General features: G+C 44.7%; 1 protein-coding gene across 1 annotated transcript; it reads left to right on the forward strand.

Moving 5' to 3' along the window:
* Positions 1-6,003: 6,003 nt before the first annotated feature.
* Positions 6,004-16,599, forward strand: COMMD9 (COMM domain containing 9). The gene is made up of 6 exons (XM_001363885.4): positions 6,004-6,139; positions 11,727-11,852; positions 12,779-12,918; positions 13,685-13,719; positions 14,670-14,773; positions 15,828-16,599. Exons 1-6 carry the CDS (start codon positions 6,089-6,091, stop codon positions 15,966-15,968), a joined length of 597 nt encoding a protein of 198 aa, XP_001363922.1. The 5' UTR covers positions 6,004-6,088; the 3' UTR covers positions 15,969-16,599.
* The last annotated feature ends 7,560 nt before the right edge of the window (positions 16,600-24,159 follow it).

The raw sequence follows: 24,159 nt of genomic DNA on the forward strand, positions 1-24,159 counted from the left end.
GATGGCTTTCTTTCTCTGCACATACTACATTCTCTTCATTCCTCTCCCACCTAAACCCCGGAGTCTACCCCTGGAACCACCCTGGGCTCTGGGAGGGGAGTTTTTGCTTGGTATCATCTGGTACCTCATCTGGTCTCTGTTGCTTCTTGGTTGTTTGCAAACCAAGGAGGAGAAGAGGAAGAGATGAAAGAAAGGAGGGCAGCCCAAGGACATATTAAAGACATCTCACAAACACACAAAACAAGAAAATGCTTGTTGGATTATAATCAGTGCGAAAAAAACAACATTGCTGGCCCAAAATAAAGATTTTCCTGGTTCTGGACCCAAAAACACTTCTGAAGGCCAGGGTGTTCCAGGATGAAGGGTGAAGGGCCATTGTCAAAACCCAGCTTTGTGTATTTTGGGAACAAAGACATCCTGTGTTCTAGGAACAATTATCACTGTTTTCCAAACTTGCCTGTGTTCCTGCTGCCCCCAGAAGAAGAGAAGAAAGGCCTTTGTCATCCTCTCATCTGCCTGAGCTCTCTGATCATTCTTGGGAGTGTTCCCCACAATCCTGGGGCACAGGAACCCCTGTGTGAGGAGAGGACCTTCCCCACCACTCAGTAGCCTGTGGCGGAGATACTTCCTCTCCCAAACCTTCCTACCTTTTTGTTTCCCTGCTTAGGGATCTACTTCCTTTCATAGAAAAGGGATTTGGCCACTGGGAGGCCAAAGAGAGCAACAGGTCCAATGAGCTTACTTTGCATTTGAGGAAACTGAGACCTAGGGATGGACTGGTTCCATAGGGGATAGGACCAGAGGATGGCACTTTAGGGATGAACAAACCCAGCTCCTTCATTTTATTATAGATTTTAGGATTGACTCTATCCACCGAGCCACCTAGCTGCCCCAAGAGGGAATTTCTGATGGCGTAGGAAGGGCTATTGACCCACAGACCAAGAGGCTCTTTGAGGTGCACCTTGTGAGACATGTCTAGCAGCAGAGTGACAACTGAGCACATAGCATGGTGAAAGGCAGAAAGGACCCTGGGTTTGGAGCCACAAGACCTGGGTTCAAAATCCTAGTTGTTACTTATTGACAAGTTGGCCTTGGGCAAAAGGAGTTCTCTGGACCATCAGCTTTCCCATTGAGAGAGTTGGACTATCAGTAATTCTTCACTTGGAGTCCATGAACTTGCTTAAAAGTGATTTTGACAAGTGAATTTCAATATAATCGGCTTCCTTGTAATATTATATATTTTATTTTATACATTAAATGACAATATTATAAACTAGGCATCACCAGGTTCCCAAAGAGGGCCACTGGGGGCAGCTAGGTGGCTCAGTGGATTGAGAGCAGGAGGTCCTGGGTTCAAATCTGATCACAGACACTTCCTAGCTGTGTGATCCTGGGCAAGTCACTCAACCCTCATTGACTAGCCCTTACTGCTCTTCTGCTTTAGAACCAATACACAATATTGGTTTTAAGACAGAAAATAAGGATTAAAAAACAAACAAACCAGAGGACCATTACACACAAAAAGGTTACAAATCCCTTTACGGTATTAGATGTCCTATAAAGTTCTTACCAGCTCCCCTGGATAATGCTGGGATCTCACCTCTCCCTGACCCAAATAGAAGAAATGGGCTTTTTGTGGGAGAAAAAACTGGAAACAAAGTGGGCACCTGCTGCCTGGGGAATGGCTGGATGAGTTGTGGTTCTAGAAAGAAATGTATTATTTATAATAAGCTACACTAGAACCAAACTGGATGGTGTTCTTTCTCTGATCACACTCCATTGTCTTCATTCCTCTGAGTCCATCCCCAGATCCGTCCTGGGCTCTGAGAGGTGAGTTTTTGCTTGGTCTCCTCCGGTACCAGGCTTCTAGGTCACTTCTTGGTCATTTCCAACCCCAGGAGGAAGAAATGAAGAAGGAAGGAAGGGAAGAGGAAGAGATGGAGGAAATAGATGGAGAAATATATTAATGTCCCCCCCGCCCCCCCACTATAGAAAGGAGGCTGGAGACGGTGTTGTCTCTGTATCCCCAGCTCCTAACACAGTGCCTGGCACATAGCAGGGGCTTGCTACATGCTCAATGAATTCACATGAAGAAATGATGAAAATCAGAATTCCAAAACACACAGGAAGACCTTATGCACTGGGGTAGGGCGAAGTGATGTGGTCAAACAAAAGAATGATGTGTGCCATGACTATGCTAATGCCAAGTAATAGAGTGCTCAAGGGAAGCCCAGTCTTGGTCCCAGAGAACAAGTCAACTGGTCAAGTCAAGTCAACCAGACTTTATTAAGTATTTCTACTACGTAGGAGGCACCGTGCTAACCTCTGGGGTTACAAAGAAAGCAGAAACTGGATCCCTGCCTTCAAACACCTCCATTTGAATGGGGAGATCAAATGCAAACACTTCTGTAAATTCTAGACCTAGAGGGTGTTCATGGGAGGTGGATAATGACGGCATCCTAGATCTAAGGCTGGAAAGTCCTTAGAGGTCAACTAGTCTGATCTCCTCCTTTTACCTAAGGGGAAACTGAGTCCCAGAATAATGAAATGCTGAAGATCCCACAGATGTTAAATGTAGGTGTCAGGATTCAGAATACTGCTGTGATATTAAACTACACCACAGAGCTGATGATTCCCTTTACTTTATTTTATTTTATTTATTTATTTTTAAACCCTTATCTTCCATCTTGGAATCAGTACTGTGTATTGGTTCCAAGGCAGAAGAGTGCTAAGGGCTAGCCAATGGGGATTAAGTGACCTGCCCAGGGTCACACAGCTGGGAAGTGTCTGAGGCCAGATTTGAACCTAGGACCTCCCATCTCTGGGCCTGGATCTCAATCCACTGAGCTACCATAGCTGCCCTCCCCCCCATGATTCCCTTTAAAGAGAATAATTGGATCTACCTTTGGTGAACAACTGTCTTCCAGGTACAAACCAGGCATACAGTGGGAGAATGGAGAGTGGTGGCTTTGGTGACAGAAGATCTAGGCTTAAATTCCAATTCTGAGACTTGCTAACTTGTGTGAATTTATTTATTTCTATTTTTTTTAAACCTTTTCCTTCTGTCTTAGAAACAGTACTGTGTATGGGTCTAAGGCAGAAGAGTGTTAAGGGCTAATCAGTGGGGGTTAAGTGACATGTCCAGAGTCACCCCACTAGGGAGTGTCTGAGGTCACATTTGAACTCAGGACCTCCCACCTCTAGGCGTGGCTCTCTATCTGATATGGAGTATAGGCTCCCCTAGACACCCCAACACTCCAGATTCATTTTTCATTTACTTTTGAGACCCCCTGGCCTCCCCGTCATTCTTGATGAGCACAGATAGACACATCCCAACTGGCTCCTGATAAGCATCTATTTTATAGCCCCAAAGCCCATCTCCTGGAGGAGGCAGTGCTCCACCTGCACATTGTCTCTCTGGCCTCTCAACATGACTTCCAAATTAATGCATTTCTCTTTTTATTTTTAAGCTAAGTTTTGGAGTCTTGCATTCTTGCAAAGGGTAGCCTGTCCAGATCCAGGGTTTCACCTCAAAGCTCTCCCACTCTGAGCCTTTTGTGAGTCTAGCCAAGTCACTTTGACTCCCTGGAGCTCAGTTTCCCTCACTTATAAAAAAGAAAACTGGATTCTCCCCAAGGTTCTTTCTAGCTCTAGACTGATCAAGCAACAAACATTTATTAAAAGATAACACTAGGAACTCTTACTTGAAACTGTGATCTTTGGACTGTGAGCTCCTTGAGGGCAGGGATAGTCTTTTGTCTTTCGTTGAAGCCCCAACACAGTGGCTGGCATACAGAGGCAGCTTAAGAACTATTTATTGACTAGTGCCCAAGATATACTTACTTTGGGCAAACTGGCTTAGTTAAATGACCAAAGGGATCTCTGAATTCCTGGACAATTCTAGAACCTAAGAAATACCTAAATGTTAGATAAATGATTTCTGCCTTCTAGGATTGTATATTCTATTAGCTGCTTATATGTATATATATGTAATATACATAAATGATACAAACATACATATATATATTATTAAATGAAAAGGAAAGAAGAAACTGACAGACAATAGCAACAATTCATGTGCCCTCAGCACTTCAAAGTTTGTAAATGGCTTTTACAAAACAATCAACTTGGACACTTACACCATCCTTTATAGTTTAAAAGACACTTTCTTCAGAACAGCCCCGAGTTCAAGTATTAAAAGCTCCTTTACACACATAAAGAAAACAGACTCAGATGGAGGAAGGGATTTGCCTTCTCAGAGTCCCACTGGTTGCAAGTTGAAGACCTAACAGGGACTTAGATTCAAATCCTCCAACTCTAAGATCAATGATCTCCATATAACTTTGAAAAATATTATATTTAATACTATATTTTAATACTATTTGAAAAATACTATATAATATTTTGAGGGTCAGGATAGAGGCAGAGATAATAGAGCTTTTTAGAATTAAAAGATTCAGTGAAGCAGAAAGCTTAATACCTCCTAAAAATCCAAGTAAACCCCACTCCCCCCACAATAATGACAATAAAAACTAACAGCAATACTAGCAATAAAATAACATTAACAATAGGTAATCATGACAATATGTGATAGTAATGAAAACAGTAATTTTGATGACTGTAAAAATAAAAATTGACATGAACAGTAATAAAACGATAGCACTAAAATCATAATAGTAATAGTAAAAATAAATATTAATGATAATAATATTTAATAAAATTAAATGGCCTTTATTGTTCAGTTGATGACTTCATTTGGGGTTTTCTTGGTAAAGACTCTGGAGCAGTTTGCTATTTCCTTCTCCAGCTCATTTTACAGATGAGGAGACTAAGGCAAATAGGGTAAAGTGACTTGGTCATATATCTAGTCAGTGTCTGAGGCCAGATTTGAACTCAAGAAGATGAATCTTCTGACTCCAGATCTTTAGTTCTATCCACTGCATGGCCTTCCTGTCCTAACAACAAGAGTAAAGCAATAATAGCAATAAAAAAAATAATAATGTCAACAATTATAATTATAGTAAGAAGAGCAATAATGATAATGACAGTGGAAAGAATTATGGCAATAATCAAAATAATAATGGTGGAGTGGTAACAGATGATAAAATAATAATAATGGTGGCAATGTAAAAATAACATTATAATAATAATAGAAAAAATAATGATCCCAAGAACAGTAATAATAATGACAACAGTAGTAATAAACTAATAACAATAGTAATAATAGTAATAATGATGATGATAAAAATGAAGACAAAAACTAAAATAATAATGATTAGTAACAATGAAATTATAATAGTAACAGTAAAAAATAATGATAATGATAATGACAACAATAGTAATAACAAATAATGGCAAAATAAGAATAACAAAGCACCAAAGGATGCCAAAAACATCAATCATAGCAATGAAAGCAATAATGACACAATAGAAGTAATAACGAGGGCAATAATGGGGACAACAATGGTAACAATAAGGATGATATTAGTAATATTAAACATAATGATCACAAGAAGACAACAGTAACCATGGGATGCTGATGACAATAGCCACAGACTAAGTAAAATAATAAGAACAGAAAACGAATAAGAAGAACAATAAAATCAGCATCCCTGACGTGGTCATCAGAAAGAATGAGGGCAATGACACCAACACCACAAATGGGGAGAAAAATATATTCACCATCAGGATCACCATAATATTAATAATATTAATTAATAATAATTAATAATATTCATGATTGGGTTGAATCTTAATGGTGACTGGAGGATAAAAATGATGACAATAACTGCTTTTCCCTCTCATCTCAGAGCAGACCCTCTTCCCCAGTTTTGCTCCCTTCCTGCCCATTCAGTTCACCCACCTCCTAGGGAGACGATCCCCTTCCTCTCCAGTAGAGCCTCCTCCCTCCTTAGCTTTCAAATGCCAGTCTCTGAGCTCTGCTTTCTTTAGGCAGGGGAGGGGCCACCACACTTGACTACAACTCCCGGCATGCCAAAGGGCGCACCGGCTGCCACGTGACTCCGTGGTGCGCGCTCTCTCCCCTCGCCATTGGACTACCTAAGTCATGTGACGGGGAGGGAGGAAGATGGCTGCGGAGGCACCGGTGGACTTTGCGGCCCTGCAGAGCTTGCTGAAGGTAATATAGAAGTGGTCCCATAGGGCGGGCGGGCAGAGTAACCCCTGAGACGCCGGGTGGTGGTAGGCAGCGCAGCCCTCTCCCTTCCAATTGCCTTTTCCATCCCTGAGGCCTCTCACCGCCCCAGGTCCTGGCCGAGATCCCCGCTCTCTGGGAGGCCGCTGCCCCTGAGCTCCTTCCCTAGTGATGGGCCTTGTGTAGCCTGGCCCCCTCGAGCGCGCAGGAGCGATGATCCATCCTATCTCAGGGAATTCAAATGCCCAAACCTGTCTGGGCCTCACAATCCTGTGAGGTGTCTCTCGTTATTATCTCTTTTTAATAGCGGAGGAAACTGAGACCAAGAGAGGATCAGTGATTGTCCAGGGTTCCAGGGCTCGACAGGGGCAGGATTTAGGATTTCTGGATTCCAAGTCCAGTGGGCGCTCCATTAGTCCACCTAGCTTCCTCGATTCAGAAACCAGTGGGGCTGGACTTGTTAGCTTTAGGAGCCGCTTTCAGCCCTAAATCTGTGATCCTATATAATACTACTGTCCCAGCAAGCCTCTGTTAAACTTTAATTATGTGCTCAGGACTGTGTTAAACTCTGGGATTACCAAAGGTTCCTGCCTTCAAGTAGCTCACTTTTAAACATACAGTTCAGACTTAGAGAGTTGGGAAGTCCAATTTCAAGAGTAGAAGAAGGACAAGCAGGCTAGTGTAACTGGATCAGAACGTTTATGGCTGGGAACCAGATGTCAGAAGATCAGAAAGATGGGAAGGGGCCAGATTTTGAAGAGCTTTAAATGTCTGAACTGGGGAGTCTATGTTGATTCCAGAAGAAATAAAGAGTATCTGGAGTTTATCAACCTAACCTTTGGCAGCTAGAGAGGAAAATGGTTGGAGCAGGAAAAGAGACCAGTTAGAAGGCTGTTGCATAGGGTAACAAAAGGAAATTCAAAGAATTAGAATAGAATATTATCACTCTTTGCAGATGATGCTATACTTGCTGATTCCTAGAGATTAAACCAAAAAAGTTAGTTGAAATAATTAACAACTTTGTCAAAGTTGCAGGGTGTAAAATAAACCCACATAAATCATTAGCATTTCTACATATTAGCAACAATGTCAAGCAGGAAGAAATAGAAAGAGAAATTCCTTTTAAAATAACTGCAGACAATATAAAATACTTGAGAGTACCTGCCAAGATAAACCTAATCACTTTTCATGCAAATGAAGTCAGATTTAAACAATTGGAAAAATATTAAATTGCTCATGGGTAGGTTGAACCAATATAACAGAAATGACAGTTCTACTTAAGTAACAGTCAGTGCCATACCAATCAAGCCACCAAAAATTATTTTGTAGATCTAGAAAAAAATAATTACAGAATTCGTCTGAAAGAGCAAGAGTTCAAGAAGATCAAAGGAATCAATGAAAAAATGTGAAGGAAGGTGGCTTAGCCCTACCAGATCTCAGAAACTATATTACAAAAGAGTAAATCATCACAACAATGATAGTACTGGCTAAGAAATAGACTGGTGGATCAATGGAGTAGATTAAGTATCCACTAGTAAACATTTAGAGTAATCTAGTGTTTGATAAACCCAAAGATCCAAACTTTTGGGTTGAGAACTCATTGTCTTGACAAAAATTTCTGGGAAAACTGTAAATAATTTGGCAGAAATTAGGTGTAGATGAACAACTCACCCTGTTAACTAAGCTAAGGTCAAAATAGGTATACATTTTAGACATAAAGGGTGATACCATAAGCAAATTAAGGAAACATGGAATAGTTTAGCTGTCAGATCTATGGAAAAGAAAAGAATTTGTGACCAAACAAGAAAAAGAACATTATAGAATATAAAGTGGAAAATTTTTTTGGGCAGCTGGTGGCTCAGTGTATTGAGAGCCAGGCCTAGAGACAGGAGGTCCTGGGTTCAAATGTGACCTCAGACACTTCCTAGGTGTGTGACCCTGTTAACTAGCCCTTATTCTTCTGCTGTAGAACCAATACACTGTATTGATTCTAAGATGGAAGGTAAGGATTTAAAACAAAACAAAACAAAATGGATAATTTTGATTACATTAAATAAGAATGTCTTTGCATAAACAAATACAATGCAGCCAGGTTAGAAGGAAAGCAGAAAATGAGAAAAAAATTTTATAGCAAGTTTCTTTGATAAAAGCTTCATTTCTCAAATGTATAGATTGAGTAAGATTTATAAGAATCAAAATTATTCTCCAATGGAGATAAATAGTCAAAGGATATGAACAAGCAATTTTCAGACAAAGAAATAAAAAACTATCTAAATTCATATGAAAAAATCTAAACTACTAATATGATAGAAAAGGAAAGTGACAAATATTGAAGGAGATGTAGGAAAAATTGAGACACTAATGCACCGCTGGTAGAGTTGTGAACTGATCTAACTGTTTTGGAGCGCAATTTGGAACTATGCCCAAAGGGTATAAAAATGAACATACTCTGACTCAGTAGTTACCACCACTAGGTCTGTATCCCAAAGAGAGAAGAAAAAAAAAAGAACCTATACCTATAAATATTTAAGCAAATATTTATAGCAACTCTTTGTGGTGGCAAAGGATTAGAAACCAAGGGGTTACCCATCAATTAGGAAATGACTGAACAAGTTGTAGTGTATGATTGTGTTAGAATACTATTGTGCTTTAAGAATTGATGAGCATGATGATTTCAGAAAAATTTGGAAATACTTATATCAACTGATGCAGTGAAGTGTGCAGAACCAAGAGAACACTGTACATAGTAACAGCAATACTCTATGATGATCAATTATGAATGACTTAGCTATTCTCAGTAAAACAATCTCAAAGGATTCATGATGAAGAATGCTATTTGTCTCCAGAAAAAGAACTGAATGCAAAATGAAACATATTTTATCTTATATATAAAATATATACATATATATTATATAATATAATACTTTATATTACTTTTTGGTCTGCTTTCATTTACAACAGGACTGATAAGGAAATATAGATTTGCATAATTGCAGTGTGGCAAATATTTTTCAGCCAATCTTCAGAAAATCTTCAAGGAAACAAAGAGGCAAAGTTCCAAGCCAATAATAGGTTTATTGAGAGACCCAGTTTTATAGGTTTCCTCCCACTTAAGATAATTGAATGAGAGTTTTCTCCTTGTTTTATACCTTCACCTTGTATCATTCAAGATCCCACCCTAGTAGTCAACCACCCATCCTAGGTCTCAGTGGAGTCTTATTTAAAAAAAGAGTCAGGGGGTCTAGGATTCTCATTCCCTTCAGTACCTGTATCAAATGGTTTGCCTTTTCAATAAGGAAAGAGGAGAGGAAGGGAGGGAAAGAAATTGGAACTCAAAATTTTAAAAGAAGTGTTTAAAATGTTTTTACATTTCATTGGAAAAAAATAAATTTTTTTTTAAAGAAGAAAAAAATTGCAAGTCTAGAAAAGAGTGGGTGGGAGATCGATTTAGGGTCAATGGGTGGGGTGGGGTCCATTCTCTGACAGTGGACAGGAAGATATATTTTCCAGAAATGAGAGGGTGCTATCTTTTTTTTTTTTAAACCTTATCTTCCATCTTAGAATCAACACTGTATATTGGTTCCAAAGTAGAAGGGCGGTAAGAGCTAGGCAATGGGGTCACACAGCTAGGAAGTGTCTGAATCTAGATTTGATCCTAGGACCTCCCATCTCTGGATCTGGCTCTTAATCCATTAAGCCACCCAGCTGCCCCCTGGGTGTTATCTTCTTGAGGAGCTTTCTCAGCAGACTCTTACTGAGTTTTGGTTGGTTGGGATGGCTTTCAAGTTGATTTGTTAGCGATGTCTCTCAGTCAAGGGGTCAGCACATTTCTAGGGCTCCCACCACTCATCATCCAAACATGTTTTATATGGTTAATGAGCTTTCTGCTTACTTGATGGATCACACCCTTCTGTGACAATGCTAGGTTACAGAGAGCTACAGTAAAAAGAGGAAGTAGTTAGATTTATTGTGGAGTTTGAAATTTTTTTCTTATAAAATACAATTACTAGAATTCTATTCATCTTACTGTAATTCTGTTGATTATGAATGAATCATTGTCCCAGATTAATCACTTGCCTTGGCTATGTACTGATTAATGGGATAAATGGAGTCTTATTTAAAAAAGAGTCAGGGGGTCTAGGATTCTCATTCCCTTCAGTACCTGTATCAAATTGTTTGCCTTCTCAATGAGGGAAGAGGAGAGGAAGGGAGGGAAAGAAATTGGAACTCAAAATTTTAAAAGAAGTGTTTAAAATGTTTTTACATTTCATTGGAAAAAAATAAAATTTTTTAAAAGAAGGAAAAAAATTGCAATAGTCTAGAAAAGAGTTAATGAGGACTAGGCACAGAACTATAAGGAACTTTAGGACACAAAATCAGAGGATAAGTGGTTATTACCAATATTGAGAATAAGCTCCTGGCCATTGCCTAGAGTACCAGATTTGGAGTCATTCTGCCCAGGTATTAATCCTGATTCTTCCATTTGCTATCTCTGTGAACTTAGACAAAGCTCTTAGTTAAGCTCTTCAAGCCTCAGTTTCCCCATCTGTAAAAATGAGAATTTTTAGGTTCTGTTATCTCTGAATTCCCTTTCATCTCTAGATCTCTGAGCCTATGATTATAATAGCTGTTTATTGAATTGAATTGGTAGTAGGCTATTACTTAGAGATCTCTAGTGAAGGTAACATTATCTAAGAAGAAAGCCTATTACTGATTGTTGTCTGTTTCACTATAGCACTTACAAATTTGCCTCTTGTAAACCTTCTTTTCTTTTTAACCCTTACTTTCTGTCTTAGAATTAATATTGCTTCCAAGGCAGAAGAGAGGTAAGGACTATGCAATGGGGGTTAAATGACTTGACCAGGGTCACCCAGCTAGGAAGATCTGAGGCCAGATTTGAACTCAGGACCTCTGATCTGTAAGTCTGGCTCTCAATCCACTGAACCACCCACCCGCCTCTCTCAAACTTTCATCTGTTATTCTTCAGGACCTAAAAACAGCATAATGAAATTTATGTAATGTTTTAACATTTGCAGGGCACTTGTGCACACACTCCCTTGAGTGTGTGTGGTTCTGATCTTTTCTGTGAGTCTCACAGTAACTTAGTGACCTGAGTGCTATGGGGATTTTTATTTCTACTTTATAGCTAGACTTCAGGATCAGAAAGGTCACACAGCCAGTAAGTATCAGAGGAGGAGCTTGAACTGCAGACTCCCAGACCCTGACGCCCAACATTCTTTCTGCTCTCCCACTTGGCCTCCCAGAGACCCTTAGGCCTGGATTTTGTCCAGCCCATTCCTATTCTAATCTAATGATTTTCCTGCTGCTTTTGTCTGTCCAGCTTTGTTTCATCTCATTTTCTATATTGAAAAAGATCCTTTGGGGTTTCTACATAAACGAGGCCCCACCACCGTTGGTCTCGCGTGGTTGCTTTCCTCCAGTGCGTCTCTCACTAGTTTTGAACACCATCCGTATTTTTGGGATGAGCTGTTGAAGGGCGTCTCGGGCCCCTGGCTCGTGTTGAGATCGTTCTCCCTGTCTGAGGCCAGACTCTCCTCTTCTTTCTTGACAGGCTTCCTCAAAAGATGTCGTCAGACAGCTCTGCCAAGAGAGCTTTTCCAGTTCAGCTCTTGGCTCAAAGAAACTGCTGGACATCACTTGTTCCAGTTTGTCCGTGACCCAGGAGGAAGCAGATCAAGTGAGTGTGTTCTGAAGGTGCCCGTGGCTATACTCAAGGGGAAGAGCTTCAGTCGTGGAGCCAGAACTCCACAACTTAGTGTGGACCCGAGGACCTTTGAGCCTCAGTTTCTCTGCTGAGAAATGAGGATAATTCCCATTGCTTTCCATGTCTCTTGGGGTGGTTGTTGGGGGCGGGATGCTGGTTAAGTGAGGTGAGGCCTGTGGAAGTGTTTTGGAGACTGTACGAAAAAGCGTGAGGTATGAGGCTGGGCGGCTCAGTGAGCCGAGATCCAGGCCTGGGGATGAGAGGTCCTGGCCTCAAATCTCAGACATTTCCTCACTGTGTGACCCTGGGCAAGTCCCTTAACCCCCATTGCCTAGCCCTTCCTGGTCTTCTGCCTGGGAACCTTTACACAGTATTGGTTCTAAGATGGAAGACAAGAGGTTTGAGAGAAAAAAGAAAAGAAATAGTTCGCTCCGAGTTATGATTGCTAGTCCGACCTTAGACTCTTACAGCTGGAAGGGACTCATATGATCCAGCCTAATTCCTACTTGCAGTCCTCCTGCAGGAGACAGAATTCTAGGCTCCTGGAGCTCGTAGGCTTCTCAGAAGTTCTTTGGTCCAGGGGCACTTACAGAGCTCCAATGGACCTCAGGGTTGGACAGTCCAGCCCTTCGCTGAGACAGACCACCCCTCAGGAGGGTATAATCTGGCCTGACTGTCTGTGCGTTTACAGAGGAGCCGCGTAAGTTGGGTACGTCGGTGATATTTGGAGTGTTTTTGAGGGGTTCCCACAGCTTCTCGGCAGCCCGAGCAGGACAGATCAGCACCGTGTGGATGCCCCATTTCTGGAAGACGTAGGACCAAGTCTAGCCGTGTTGGTGTGTTGGCTCTTCCGTCTGCCAGGTGTCTCTTGACCCCCCGGACACCTTCCTTTCTTACAGCTGATCCGTTCCCTGCACCGCCTCACCAGGCTGGTGGCCTACAGGGACCTGACTGCAGGGGAGGAGATTCTTGCCCTGTTTCCTGAAAACTTCCACCAAAACCTCAAAAACCTGTTGACAAAAATCATCATGGAGCATGTGTGAGTGCCTCGATCCGTTAAAGGGAGGTGGGGAAGAAAACCACAGAGAGACCCTTCAGCTCACACCAGAGCCAGTCAGTGAGCTTCTGCTCACCTGAGGTGGGGAGGGGGGTAAAACCTGAGACAGGCCTCCCCTGGATGGTGCCTCCCTCGGTGGATTGTCTGCTGTCCCCTGGCATTCAGCCTCAGCTCCCAAGCCTAAAGCATTTAGCTCCTCGGGGACCAAAATCGCTGGGACTCAGAGGTTACAGGGTGTCCTGGGGACAGTTCGAAAGTGTAGACACCTGTTGCATGAACGGGGACAAGGCAGTCTGGAGGGTGGAAGTTCTGGCCTCGGCAACAGGGAGCTCTGGTTCAGATCCCAGCTCTCAAAGCCGACAAGCTGTGTGACGGGGTAAAGCGCTCTTGTGTCCTGCCAAATGGGATAGGATTATGCTGCCCACCTGGTAACTTAGGATTCTCATTCAAAAATACTCTGGACACGTCCAGCAAACACTCATGCCCCTGGCTGGCATCACCAGCTCCCTTAAAAGCAACCGAGAGGAAGAGAAAGCCTTTATCCCTTAAGGAGCCGGCCTTTTGTTTTTTGGCTCTGGGAAGGCCTGGAGAAAATGCTAATTCCAATATTACATGCTTGCAGAAGGGAACCACCAAAGGGCTCCTGTGGTACAAGTGTGCTTGTCATACCTGTGGGTTTCTCCTAGTCATCAGAAGACTCAATTTTCTCCATCCTCCCTCCCCCTCCCCCCTTTCCTCTTTTTAACAGGCCTGCATGGAGAAAAGAGGCCCAGGCAAATCAGAGTGAGTATGGGGAGGGCCTCTCCTCTAGTTTGCTGTGCTGTCCCCTCTTGGACACCCTCCAGTGCTGGGTCTGCTCAGGCCTGGAGGCTTGAAGCCTGGAGGGGCCTCCCTCATTAGCGAAACCTCAAACCAAGCCCAAGTGTTAATGGCTTTCTCTTTTAATGACCCATGAACTGAACCGGCTTAAAGGAAAATAGAACTCTGCATTTTCTAAAACGATTGAGCCCAGAACATTGACATCCCCTGCAAACCAATAATTCACTGTGCGTGAGGCCTGGCAGGGACCCCTGAGAGCACCAGGCCTCAGAGAACCACAAGGAAGAACAGGGGGACCTTGTCTTGAATGGGGGAGTCCTTGAAAAAGCTTTTTTGTTTTTGTTAAGTTCTATTTTCAGTTAACAAGCTTTTATTTTCTCTCTCCCACTTCTCCTACCTTAAAGAAAAAAAAGAAAGAAAAAGAAAACCCTTGTAACAGATCACTCATGAGGCAATTCATTGGAACAGTAGATAGAACCCTGGGCTTGGAGTTGGGAAGACCTGCCTCAGGCGCTTCCTAGCTATGTGACCCTGGGCAAGTCACTTCATCCCCATTGCCTAGCCCTTACTGCTTTTCTGCCTTGGAACCAATACTTAGTATTCATTTTAAGCCAAAAGATAAAAGTTAAGGGGAAAAAAGTGGTAGCCAAAAGCCTTGTGCAATGATTGACTCATTAATCTCCATAGCCTTTGAAAGGCCTGGCTGCCATTGTCCCTATTTCGCTGTGAGGGAAGCTCGGTGCCCTGACTTGCCCAGGTAGAGTGTTAGCCGAGGATGCCCCGAGCCTGTATTCCAGCCTGTTCTCCCGTCTGTTCCCTGCTTCCACTGAAGTCAGGAAGTAGGTTGTAGATGTTGGGGTCAAGAGCCAGGCCAAGCAGCCTCCTGCATTGAGTATAATCTTCCCTTTCCACAGTCTCCTTGCCCCGACTGGTGGACTTGGACTGGAGGGTGGATGTCAAGATGGCCTCAGACAGCATCACCCGAATGGCAGTGCCCACCTGTCTGCTCCAGATGAAGGTATGGACTGTTTTCTGTTGAGGGCCACTAAAAATCAGAACTCGTTCAGCCCACGCCCCTTGTGTTACAGATGGAGAAACTGAGTCATAGAGAGGAAGGGACTTCCCAAGGTTGTTAACTAGTTAATGGTAAAGTTAGAGCCACACGTCCGTTGGCTTGACTCTTTCCAGGCCAGGCCAGGCCAGGAAGGAAGGTAAAAAGGTGCACTGCCCTTACAGCATCCATTGATGTCACACTACAGTCAGTGTATACGGTATCCTGTGCCGTCTGGGGTCTTCTCCCACCTCTGGACCAATGGCGGGTCCTCTTTGTGGGCTCATTCAGTCCCCTCAAAGCAGGAGGTCCCACAGTCCTCACGAGAGCGTGCCCTCAGGTGCTGGAGCCCCAAGGTTCAGTGTTGCTGTCTGCACCTCCCTCTTTGCTCCTCCACCCCACAATCTTGGGGGCTTGTAAAGGTTAAAACGGGTTGAACTGAATATATAAGAATATGGTTGCTGAAATTAGTTACTCAAGTCAGAATGGCTTTTTATGATAGTTTATTTACAAATAGAAACAGTGAAATGAAGGAAAATGAGAGAGAGAGAGACAGAGATCTAAACGAGGCAGGGCTTCAGAGGGTTCTAACCACGAGGCCTCCTCCAAGATGAGGGCTAGTCCTTCCAGAAAAGCCAGTAAGCCTTTTCACTCATTCACGTGGCAGTCCAAATGGAAGCAGTCTGAGGTCCCAAGCCAGAGTGCCTTCAAGGCCAAGTTCAAAGGGGGAAAAACTGGTCACAGGAAGTTACCTCCATTTTTAAAGACAGTTCTTTGTGCCAGTTTCTGTGCCTTCCTTCCACCCTTTTGTGGACCAATGGCAGCTTTAACTTTGCTTTGGATTGTCCAGGGGGTAGTCATTTGTTTTTGATTTGTCACTCGCTAGCACAGGTGGGTCATAGACCTCTCCCCAAGTCCCCCATAAAGATTAAGTGGGGGTGTATACGTTTCTGGTGGCTAAAATCTAAAGACTAAATAGGGGAGAGTTAATCCCATCTTCACAGACTTCTTCCCTTTTCAGATCCAGGAGGATGCCAGCCTGTGTGGGGACAAGCCTGCTATCTCAGCTGTCACCATGGAGCTGAGCAAAGAAACGCTGGACACCATGCTAGATGGCTTGGGCCGAATTCGGGACCAGCTTTCTGCTGTGGCCAATAAGTGATTCTCGCTTGCCTGGAAGAGGATCATCAGAGAATTCCTGGGGCACTTGTGCTTGGCGGGGTCTCGCCAGGCTGGGTGCAAGCCAGAAGGAACCTGGACTGGTGAGGGCCCAAAGCCGGTCCTTTCTCATCATTCTTTCTTTTTGTTTCCCTCTTTTCTCCTTCAGATTGATGACCAAAGGTCTCCCATCTGCCAGAGGCTTCTGGTGCTCATTCTAGTTTCAGGGGCAGCAGTGAGGGAGGGAATGGGGGCGCTGCCAGCTGCATGCACTGCTGCCGGGGAGATTAGGGCCTGGACTGCTGAGCCAACTCATGAGCTTCTGGAATTCCGGAGGGCATTGCCCTGGGTGAGTCCTTTTCGTGGAGAGATAACTCCCACTCAGAGGCTCTTCCCGCTCCCCTCCAGCTTCCAGGCCCCACAGTAGGCTTCCCGTGATCTTGGACAAAGGCCAGAAGAACGGGACCCTCGGGCCACCCTCCTGCCCATGTAGGCTGCGCCCAGGGGAAGCTTCTCTGATGAGGCCCATCTGGTGCTGGAGGCAAGTTCTGGCCCCTGGCCTGTGCTCAGAACGGGCAGGTGAGGCCATGTTGTGAGGGCAGTTGGAAATAAACATCATTGTTAAAGCTTTCTGACTGGACGGGTTCTGTTGGACTTCCTTTGCTGGAGTGGCTGCTCTAGCCAGGTTCTAGAGCAAGGATTCCTGACCTGGCAGAACTTGATGGGGGGAAAATACATTTTTATGTCCATTAATCTAACTGAAAATTGGCACTAGCTAGAATTACAGGTATTCCAGGAAGGGGTCCCTCGCCCCACCCGGGGGGGCACATAGCTTTGAGGGGCTCACAGTGACACGGGGCTGCTCTAGGGCCCCTCCTAAAGAGAGCGTCGGCGTGTGGAATGAGGCCCTTCACGAAGATTCCTTGGATTGGGCTTCCCCGGAGAAGCACTCCCGGGCAAACCCCCATTGTAGAGCCCCAGAGACTTGCCCAGGATCTCATGCTGAGTCAGATTTTGATCTTGAGTCCTCTGAATCCAAATCGTGTGTTCTTTCACCCAGCCCGAGTGACCTGCTAGCCATGTGGCTCACCCCTTGTAATATCGGCCGGGCCGCTTCCTTTAGGGGGCCCTCAGGTGTGACATCAGTGGCTGGCTGAGGCGAGAACCTTTCATCTTCCATTCTGTCTCTTAGTTTTTGCCAAGTCCCACATGCCAAGGTTTTGGACCCAACTGTTCTTCTCAACACCGGACAGTGAGGTCCATCGCGCAGGTGGTGAAACACAAATAAGGAACGGGCACTAACCTCGGCCCACCCACTTTCGGCTGTGAGGCTGGAAGGACACTTGTGGCTTTTGCTTCCCAGGCCGTGGCTTCCCTATTTCTTGACTACACGTTTTCTTACCAGTTAGATGCTGGCGGGGGTGGGGGTGGGGGTGCTTCTCCAGTCTCTGGCTGTGTGACACGCCCCCAAGCAATGTGCAGGAAAGACTGGATTGGGGGAACGGACGGGCTCCCATCCTGGCCTTGCTACTTAGCCTGGGTGTCCCAGGCCAAATCCCATCTCCTCTTTGGGTCTTCATTTCTCCGTTTATAAAATGGGGTTGGACTGGATAAGGAGGCGCATTGGTCTAGGGGGAAAAGGCGTTGGCTGAGAATCTGAGGATCTTACAATCCCACTTAAGGACAGAGGCAGATCGTTTTAATTCTGACCCGTCTGGGGTAAACCACTTCTCTGGGCCTCAGTTCCCCCATTTAGCTTTGAAGGCCTCTGCCAGCTTGGGATCCTGAAAACCAAGTCCAGTGCTTTTTCCCGGCACGCTATTGGCCTAGAACGTCCTTTCCAGCTCCAAATTCTGTGGGCTCCTGGCCCCCCAACCTCCGTTTCCCCATCTGAAACTAAGCATTCGGGGGCCTCTCAGACTCCTCGGGGTAAAATTCCCGCCTCCCATGTAGAGGATCAACAGGGAGGTGGATTTCTGGTTTTCTGAGAATTGGCATGCAGTTAGATGGGCCAGTCTCACTGGCCTGAACGCAAACCCATCTCGTTATTCAGAAAGTGTTCTTAGCCCATCTCCCTGCCTTAGGAGCACCATTAGAACTGTCAGTCCTCACGGAGCAGTGATGGCCTTGAGCATGGATGCTTTAGAGGGCTGCCCACTGAGGCCCCAAGGGCTTCGAGACGCTCCCCCAACAAGCCATGCCTCTGCTTCCCTGCTTCCTTTCCTCCTGTGCCAATGCAAGCATCCTCCGCAATGCTGTCTTAACCCACACTGGCTGCTTGTAACGCTTTAGGAAGAAGTACACGAGGCTTATTCGACGCTTTCCTGAGAGTGGGAGAAGTTTGAGCATCGGGAGGGAGGGAGGCTGCGGAGAGGGAAGGGGTCGTTCTGGTGACTTGATAAACTTGGGCATTTCCCATTGGAACGCCCATCACCAGAGTGGGCAGCCAGGTGGGCAGAGCAGTGGACTCAGAATCGGGAAAACCCATCATGAATTCAAATCCAGCCCTGGATACTTGGTAGCTGTGTGATCCTGAGCTAGTCATTTAACCCCGATTGCCTCCATTCCCTCATCTGTAAAAAGCGCTGGAGACGGAAATGGAAAACCACGTCAGTATCTCTGCCAAGAAACCCTACGTGGGTCATGAAGAAGGGGACGACTGAAAGCCTCGACGACGATCCCGAGTATACCACAGATTGGGCAGGTGTGGGCTCAAGGGAGCATCCCAGTTATTGGTCGCCAAATGTGTTCAAATGACAGCTTATTATTAGGTCAATGATATTCATACCAGTAAGTAATGTTAATATTTATAATAATGAAGAGCATTTGAAAGCACTTTATATAATGTTGCCTCATTTCTCAACTCCATGGGGTAGGTGCTATTACTAATATTTCATAGATGAGAAAACAGTGAGGGAGGTTAGGTGATCTCCTTTTTAAAAATTGTTACAGGGGGTGGCTGGGTAGCTCAGTGGATTGAGAGCCAGACCCAAAGATATGAGGTCCTGGGTTCAAATCTGGCCTCAGACACTTCCCAGCTGTGTGACCCTGGGCAAGTCACTTGACCCCCATTGCCTAGCCCTTACCACTCTTCTGCCTTGGAGCCAATACATAGTATTGACTGTGTTGACAAGACAAGTATTGACAAGACGGAAGGTGAGGGTTTAAAAAAATTGTTATTTATTTAGTTTAAAAAAACAACAAAACAACATTCCCTTCCATCTTAGATCAATACTATGTGTTGGTTCCAAAGCAGAAAAGCAGTAAGGGCTAGGCAATGGAGATGAAGTGACTTGCCCAGGGTCACACAGCTAGGAAGTATCTGAGGCCGGATTTGAACTTGGGACTTTCCATCTGCAGACCTGACTCCCAATCCACAGACCCCTCTAGCTGCCCCTCCGTCTTAGTCTTTTTTCACACTTAGCCGGATCTGTGATCTCAGGCGTGGGAACAAATCTGTACTAGGGCAGATTCTAACCCGCCACCTCCAGGCTCAGCTACTTGAAAGTCAACAAACGAGGCATCTGGGAGCTGGTAGGAGTCAGAAGATGGCAGTCCTGGGCAAGGACTTTGGCTTGGGGAAGAGTGGGAACCCAGAGCCTCTATCCAGCAGATGGCGAGCTTGTCTACCTTATCCTGTGCTGGTGGGCCAATTTATTTGAGAAAATGAAGGCTAAAAAAAACAGGAGTGAGAGACACCAGCATCCTATGGATGGAGCTTTGAATTGGTCTGACCCTTCTGGGAAACGGCTAGGAATTATGCAAGAAAGGTGACCAAATCGTTCATCCCCTTTGACCCCGAGATCTCACGCCTGGATCTCTGCCCAGGGAGGCTGATGGCAGAGAGCACAGGAGCCATCTGCACAGAGGTATTAATAGCAGCAGCATCTGCGCTTTCTAAGGCAGGGAATGTGTGTGCCGAGGGCTGGGGAACGGCTGAATGCACCGCGTCGTCTGCGGCTGTCTTGGAGCATCATCTCAAGCGGATCGACGGCTCGACACGTTGTCCGGGTGTTGCATCGGAAGGCGCACGGCGTTACAGGAAGAACACAGTCCTCCGATACAGCCTGTGGGGTACTTGTGTACCGCGAGGTGGCCCAGGTGTCTTTGGGACTCGACGGGAACATGGGCCGACCGAGGACGGGTCGTGAATCCTCTGAGCTGGTTAGGGTCGCCCTTATGCCCAGGCAGAGCAGGGGTCCACGATAGGGCGTCGTGGGAAGTCGAGAACATCGCTCGGAGTCCTAATTGGACTTGGGCAAGTCATCGAGCCTTGATGGGCCTCACTTCCCTCGTCTATAAAACATGTTGGCCTAGAGGATCTCTAAGGGACCTTCCAGCTCAGATTCGCACTCCAAGAAGGGGCAGCAACGCCACAAGACAAGCAGGGGATTCATTAGCACCCCTTCATTGGCACTTTTCTGCAGTTGGACCCTTCCTGGAGAAGATGACCTAATAAAGCATTTCCTGTATGCAAAGCGTGGCGCTGCGACGTAGGTGGACAGGTGGGTGAGCCCAAACTCTCGCTGGACTCCCTGGAAGGCTGGACCCTAAAGCTGCTGCTTGCAAGAGGCAGAGGCCAGTCGAAAGTGAAATGGTCCACTTGTAGTTGGGTAAAATGTTTTGTTTCAGAACTGTAAGGACCAACCTCCTGGGAGCGTACACTGGCTTATAGAGCGAAGATTTCACAGTTTAAGTTGTTGTCTGTATGCACGTAGGTGTTTTTGGGGCTCTAAGTTTTGGGTTGTGAAGAGGAAATGACTAACTGTCCAATACCTGATCTACGCTGTACATTGGGGATCTTTGTGCCCTTTTGTTAGGGAGACCAGAGACTTGAGCCAAACCCAAGTTTCCCTTCAGTGCTTTACCCTGGGGTTCTGGGACGAGGTATAAAGAACCAGAGGATGAAAAATAACAAGAAGAATTTTAAAAGAGCCTTCCTGCTCTCTTTAGAAGCCAGGCTGCCTCAAGGACTGAAACCAATGGTCGTGTGGACCCAGAACTAAGGGACCCCTTCCTGGGGGAGGGAAGCTGCCGCCCCTTGGGCTGGCTCAGGATCACTTATTCCCTATAAATGCCAAGTATTATTAATGCAGCCTCTATCAAGTGGAAGCAAATGATGCTTTTTATGTTAAAAAGGAGTCCATTACTCAAAAGTGTAAGGGCACTGGTGGCTATTGTGCAAGCTCACAGAAAGAATGAGTCACATCCTATGGGTGAAGAGCATGACCTGACCTTTGTCATTATTGTACCTTTTCTCTATGGAAAGAGTTCTACTCTTGTCAGACCTGCCCTGCTCTGTCAGGCTCAGGGGAGTTGATTAGCCCAAGCTTAAAATAGGGAGGCCAATCGAAGGAAGGAAGGAAGGAAGGAAAGAAAGAAGGAAGGAAGGAAGGAAGGAAGGAAGGAAGGAAGGAAGGAAGGAAGGAAGGAAGGAAGGAAGGAAGAAAAGAAGGAAGGAAGGAAGGGAGGAAGGGAGGAAGGAAGGGAGGAAGGAAGGAAGGGAGGGAGGGAGGAAGGGAGGAATGAAGGAAGGAAGAAAGGAAGGAAGGAAGGAAGGAAGGAAGGAAGGAAGGAAGCGAGGAAGGGAAGGAGGGAGGGAGGAAGGAAGGAGAAAAGGAAGAAGGGAAGGAAGGAAAGAGAGAAGGAAGGAGGGAAGGAAGAGGGAGAGAAGGATGGGAAGGGAGGAAGGAAGAAAGGAGGGAGAGAGAGGGTGAGGAAAGAAGCAAACAAACATCTATTTATTGATGTTTGATGTACCTACTCTGTGCCCACTATTGTGTGAAGTACTTTTCGAACACCATCTCATTTGATGATACAGAGTATAGCATGATGACTAGGGCCCTGGGCTTGGAGTCAAGTTGCCAAGGTTCAAATCCTACCTCTGATGCTTCTCAGCTGTGTGACCATGGACAAGGCAATTGACTTCTTTCAGGCTTAGTTTCCACATCTAGAAAATGAGGAGTTGGGACTCAATGACTTCTTAGACCCTTTTGCTTCCAGTCTTCTTCAGAGAGGAGAAATAATTGATCCAAGATCACCCAGCTAGTTAATGGATAGAGCATTGGGACTGGAGTTAGGAAGACATGGGTTCAAGTCCAGCCTCAGACACTAATGAACTTCATGGCCCTGGGCAAGTTACTAAACCTCTGTCTGCCTCAGTTTCCTTATCTGTAAAATGGGTACAATAACAACACCTACTTTCCATGGTTATAGTGACCATCAAAAGAAATAATATTTGTAAAGTGCTTAACACAGTGCCTTAACACATAACAGGTATTTAATAAACGATTGCTTCCTCCCCCCTCTCCCTTCCTTCCTCCCTTTCTCCTTCCCTCCCTTCCTTCCTGCCTTCATTCTGATAGAGGATGAACTAGAACACAAATCTCCTGACTTGCAGCAGAGCATTCTTCCCCCTGCTCCATACTGCTTTCTAAGTCAACCCTGTCCTTGAGCATCGACCCCAGTGCTCAGTGACATACCTCTTGCACCACAAAGGTCACATTGGCATAAACTGAACCAGGGACGTTAAAGCTGATAAATGTGGATCAAATCAACACATCTCTCTTCATCTGGGGCTTGGGGGAGGGGAGGAGTGCCTGCCTGGCCATCTGTTTTCCATGATGGTTTTTTTCTGGGCACAGATGGTATGTATCAAGGGCTGCTATCTCTCCCATGTCAAACAGCAAGCCGATGAAGGCTTCCATTTGAAGCTTCCTCCCGGTGCTTCCTCTTGACCTCCATTTACCCATCACTCTGCTGTTCCCCACCTCATGATTCCCTACCCTTCCAGACCCAGCCAAAACTCACTAAACCCAATACTTATTCTTGCTTCCCCCTACTGAGCTACACAGAAAGGAAGGTGGCAGTATTTGAGGCCAGAGGATCTGGATTCAAATCCTGACTCTTCTACTTACTATTCACCTTTTTTTAGTCTCAGTTTCTCCTATAAAAAGAGAAACATTGGTTTAGATGGCCTCTAGGGACCCTTGCATTTCTTAATCTATGACCAAAGAAGAGAAAATGGTTTTAAATCAAAGCTGGAGAAATATTCACTGGATGAGAGGAAGACCCTGATGGCTGTCAGAAGCACAAAAGACTGGACTGAGCAAAGTTCCATTGTTTCCACCCTGGCATCCCTTCAGGAGCCCAGAACTGGACCAGGTGGCTCCTCTGGATAAGGCCTGTCCTGAGAAACTACTCTAGGGCCAGTCTGAATTCTCAAGAGCACTGGACCCCTTGACTTCTAACAGTGATAGGATGACCATTACCTGCTCTTAGAATTATAGCTGATATCTGGAGAGTTCTGTGAAAGCTTTCAAAGCTTTCTGACATATTGTCCTACACAGTATACCACCATGCCCTCTAAGTATACTTCTTCTAGCTACTTCAATGATGATAACAATTTTTAAGAGTTACCGATATCATCTTTTCATATAGGAATACAAATCATTTGACCTTATTGAGTTCCTTAAATTTTTTTCTTTCTCAATTTACCTTTTTGTGATTCTTTTGAGTTCTTTATCTGGGTATCAAATTTTCTGTTTTAGTCTGGTCTTTTCTTCAGGAATGTTTGGAAATCTTCTATTTTCTTAAATGACCATACTTTCCCCTACAAGAATACAGTCAATTCTTCTGGATAGTTGATTCTTAGTTGTAGATCCAGTTTCCAGAATATCATATTCCATGTCTTCTAGTCCTTCAGTGTGGATGCAGCCAGATCCTGTGTTATCCTGACTGTGGCTCCAGGATATCAGAATTGTTTCTTTTTAGCAGTTTGTAGCATTTTTGCCTTGGTCTGGAAGTTATTGAGCTTGGCTATAACATTCGTGGGCATTGCCATTTGGGGATTTAATGTAGGAGGTGATCTGTAGATTCTTTCAATCTTTATATTTTACCTTCTTGATCAAGAATATCAGGGAAGTTTTCTTGGATAATTTCCTATAGAATGATGTACAGGAGTTTTCTTTGGTCATGATTTTCATGTAGTCCAGTCATTCTTAAATTGTCTTCCTGGATCTATTTTCCCAGTCAGTTGTTTTGTCAGTGAGGTGTTTCATATTTTCTTCAGTTTTTTCATTCTTTTGATTTTGCTTTATAGATTCTCGCTGCCTTGTGAAGTCATTCACTTCTAGTTGTTCAATTCTAATTTTTAAAGACTGAATTTCATCTTTGACTTTGTGATTCTCCTTTTT

The sequence above is a fragment of the Monodelphis domestica genome, chromosome 6 (assembly GCF_027887165.1).
Source record: "Monodelphis domestica isolate mMonDom1 chromosome 6, mMonDom1.pri, whole genome shotgun sequence".
Classification (NCBI taxonomy): domain Eukaryota; kingdom Metazoa; phylum Chordata; class Mammalia; order Didelphimorphia; family Didelphidae; genus Monodelphis; species Monodelphis domestica.

What these genes read in the sequence shown, in the direction of transcription:
- COMMD9 (XM_001363885.4), top strand. Translation starts at nt 6,089, where the DNA reads ATGGCTGCGGAGGCACCGGTGGACTTTGCGGCCCTGCAGAGCTTGCTG. An exon ending in CCCAGGAGGAAGCAGATCAA is followed by an intron (nt 11,853 to 12,778) that starts GTGAGTGTGTTC and finishes CCTTTCTTACAG; the next exon opens with CTGATCCGTTCCCTGCACCG. An exon ending in CCTGTCTGCTCCAGATGAAG is followed by an intron (nt 14,774 to 15,827) that starts GTATGGACTGTT and finishes TTCCCTTTTCAG; the next exon opens with ATCCAGGAGGATGCCAGCCT.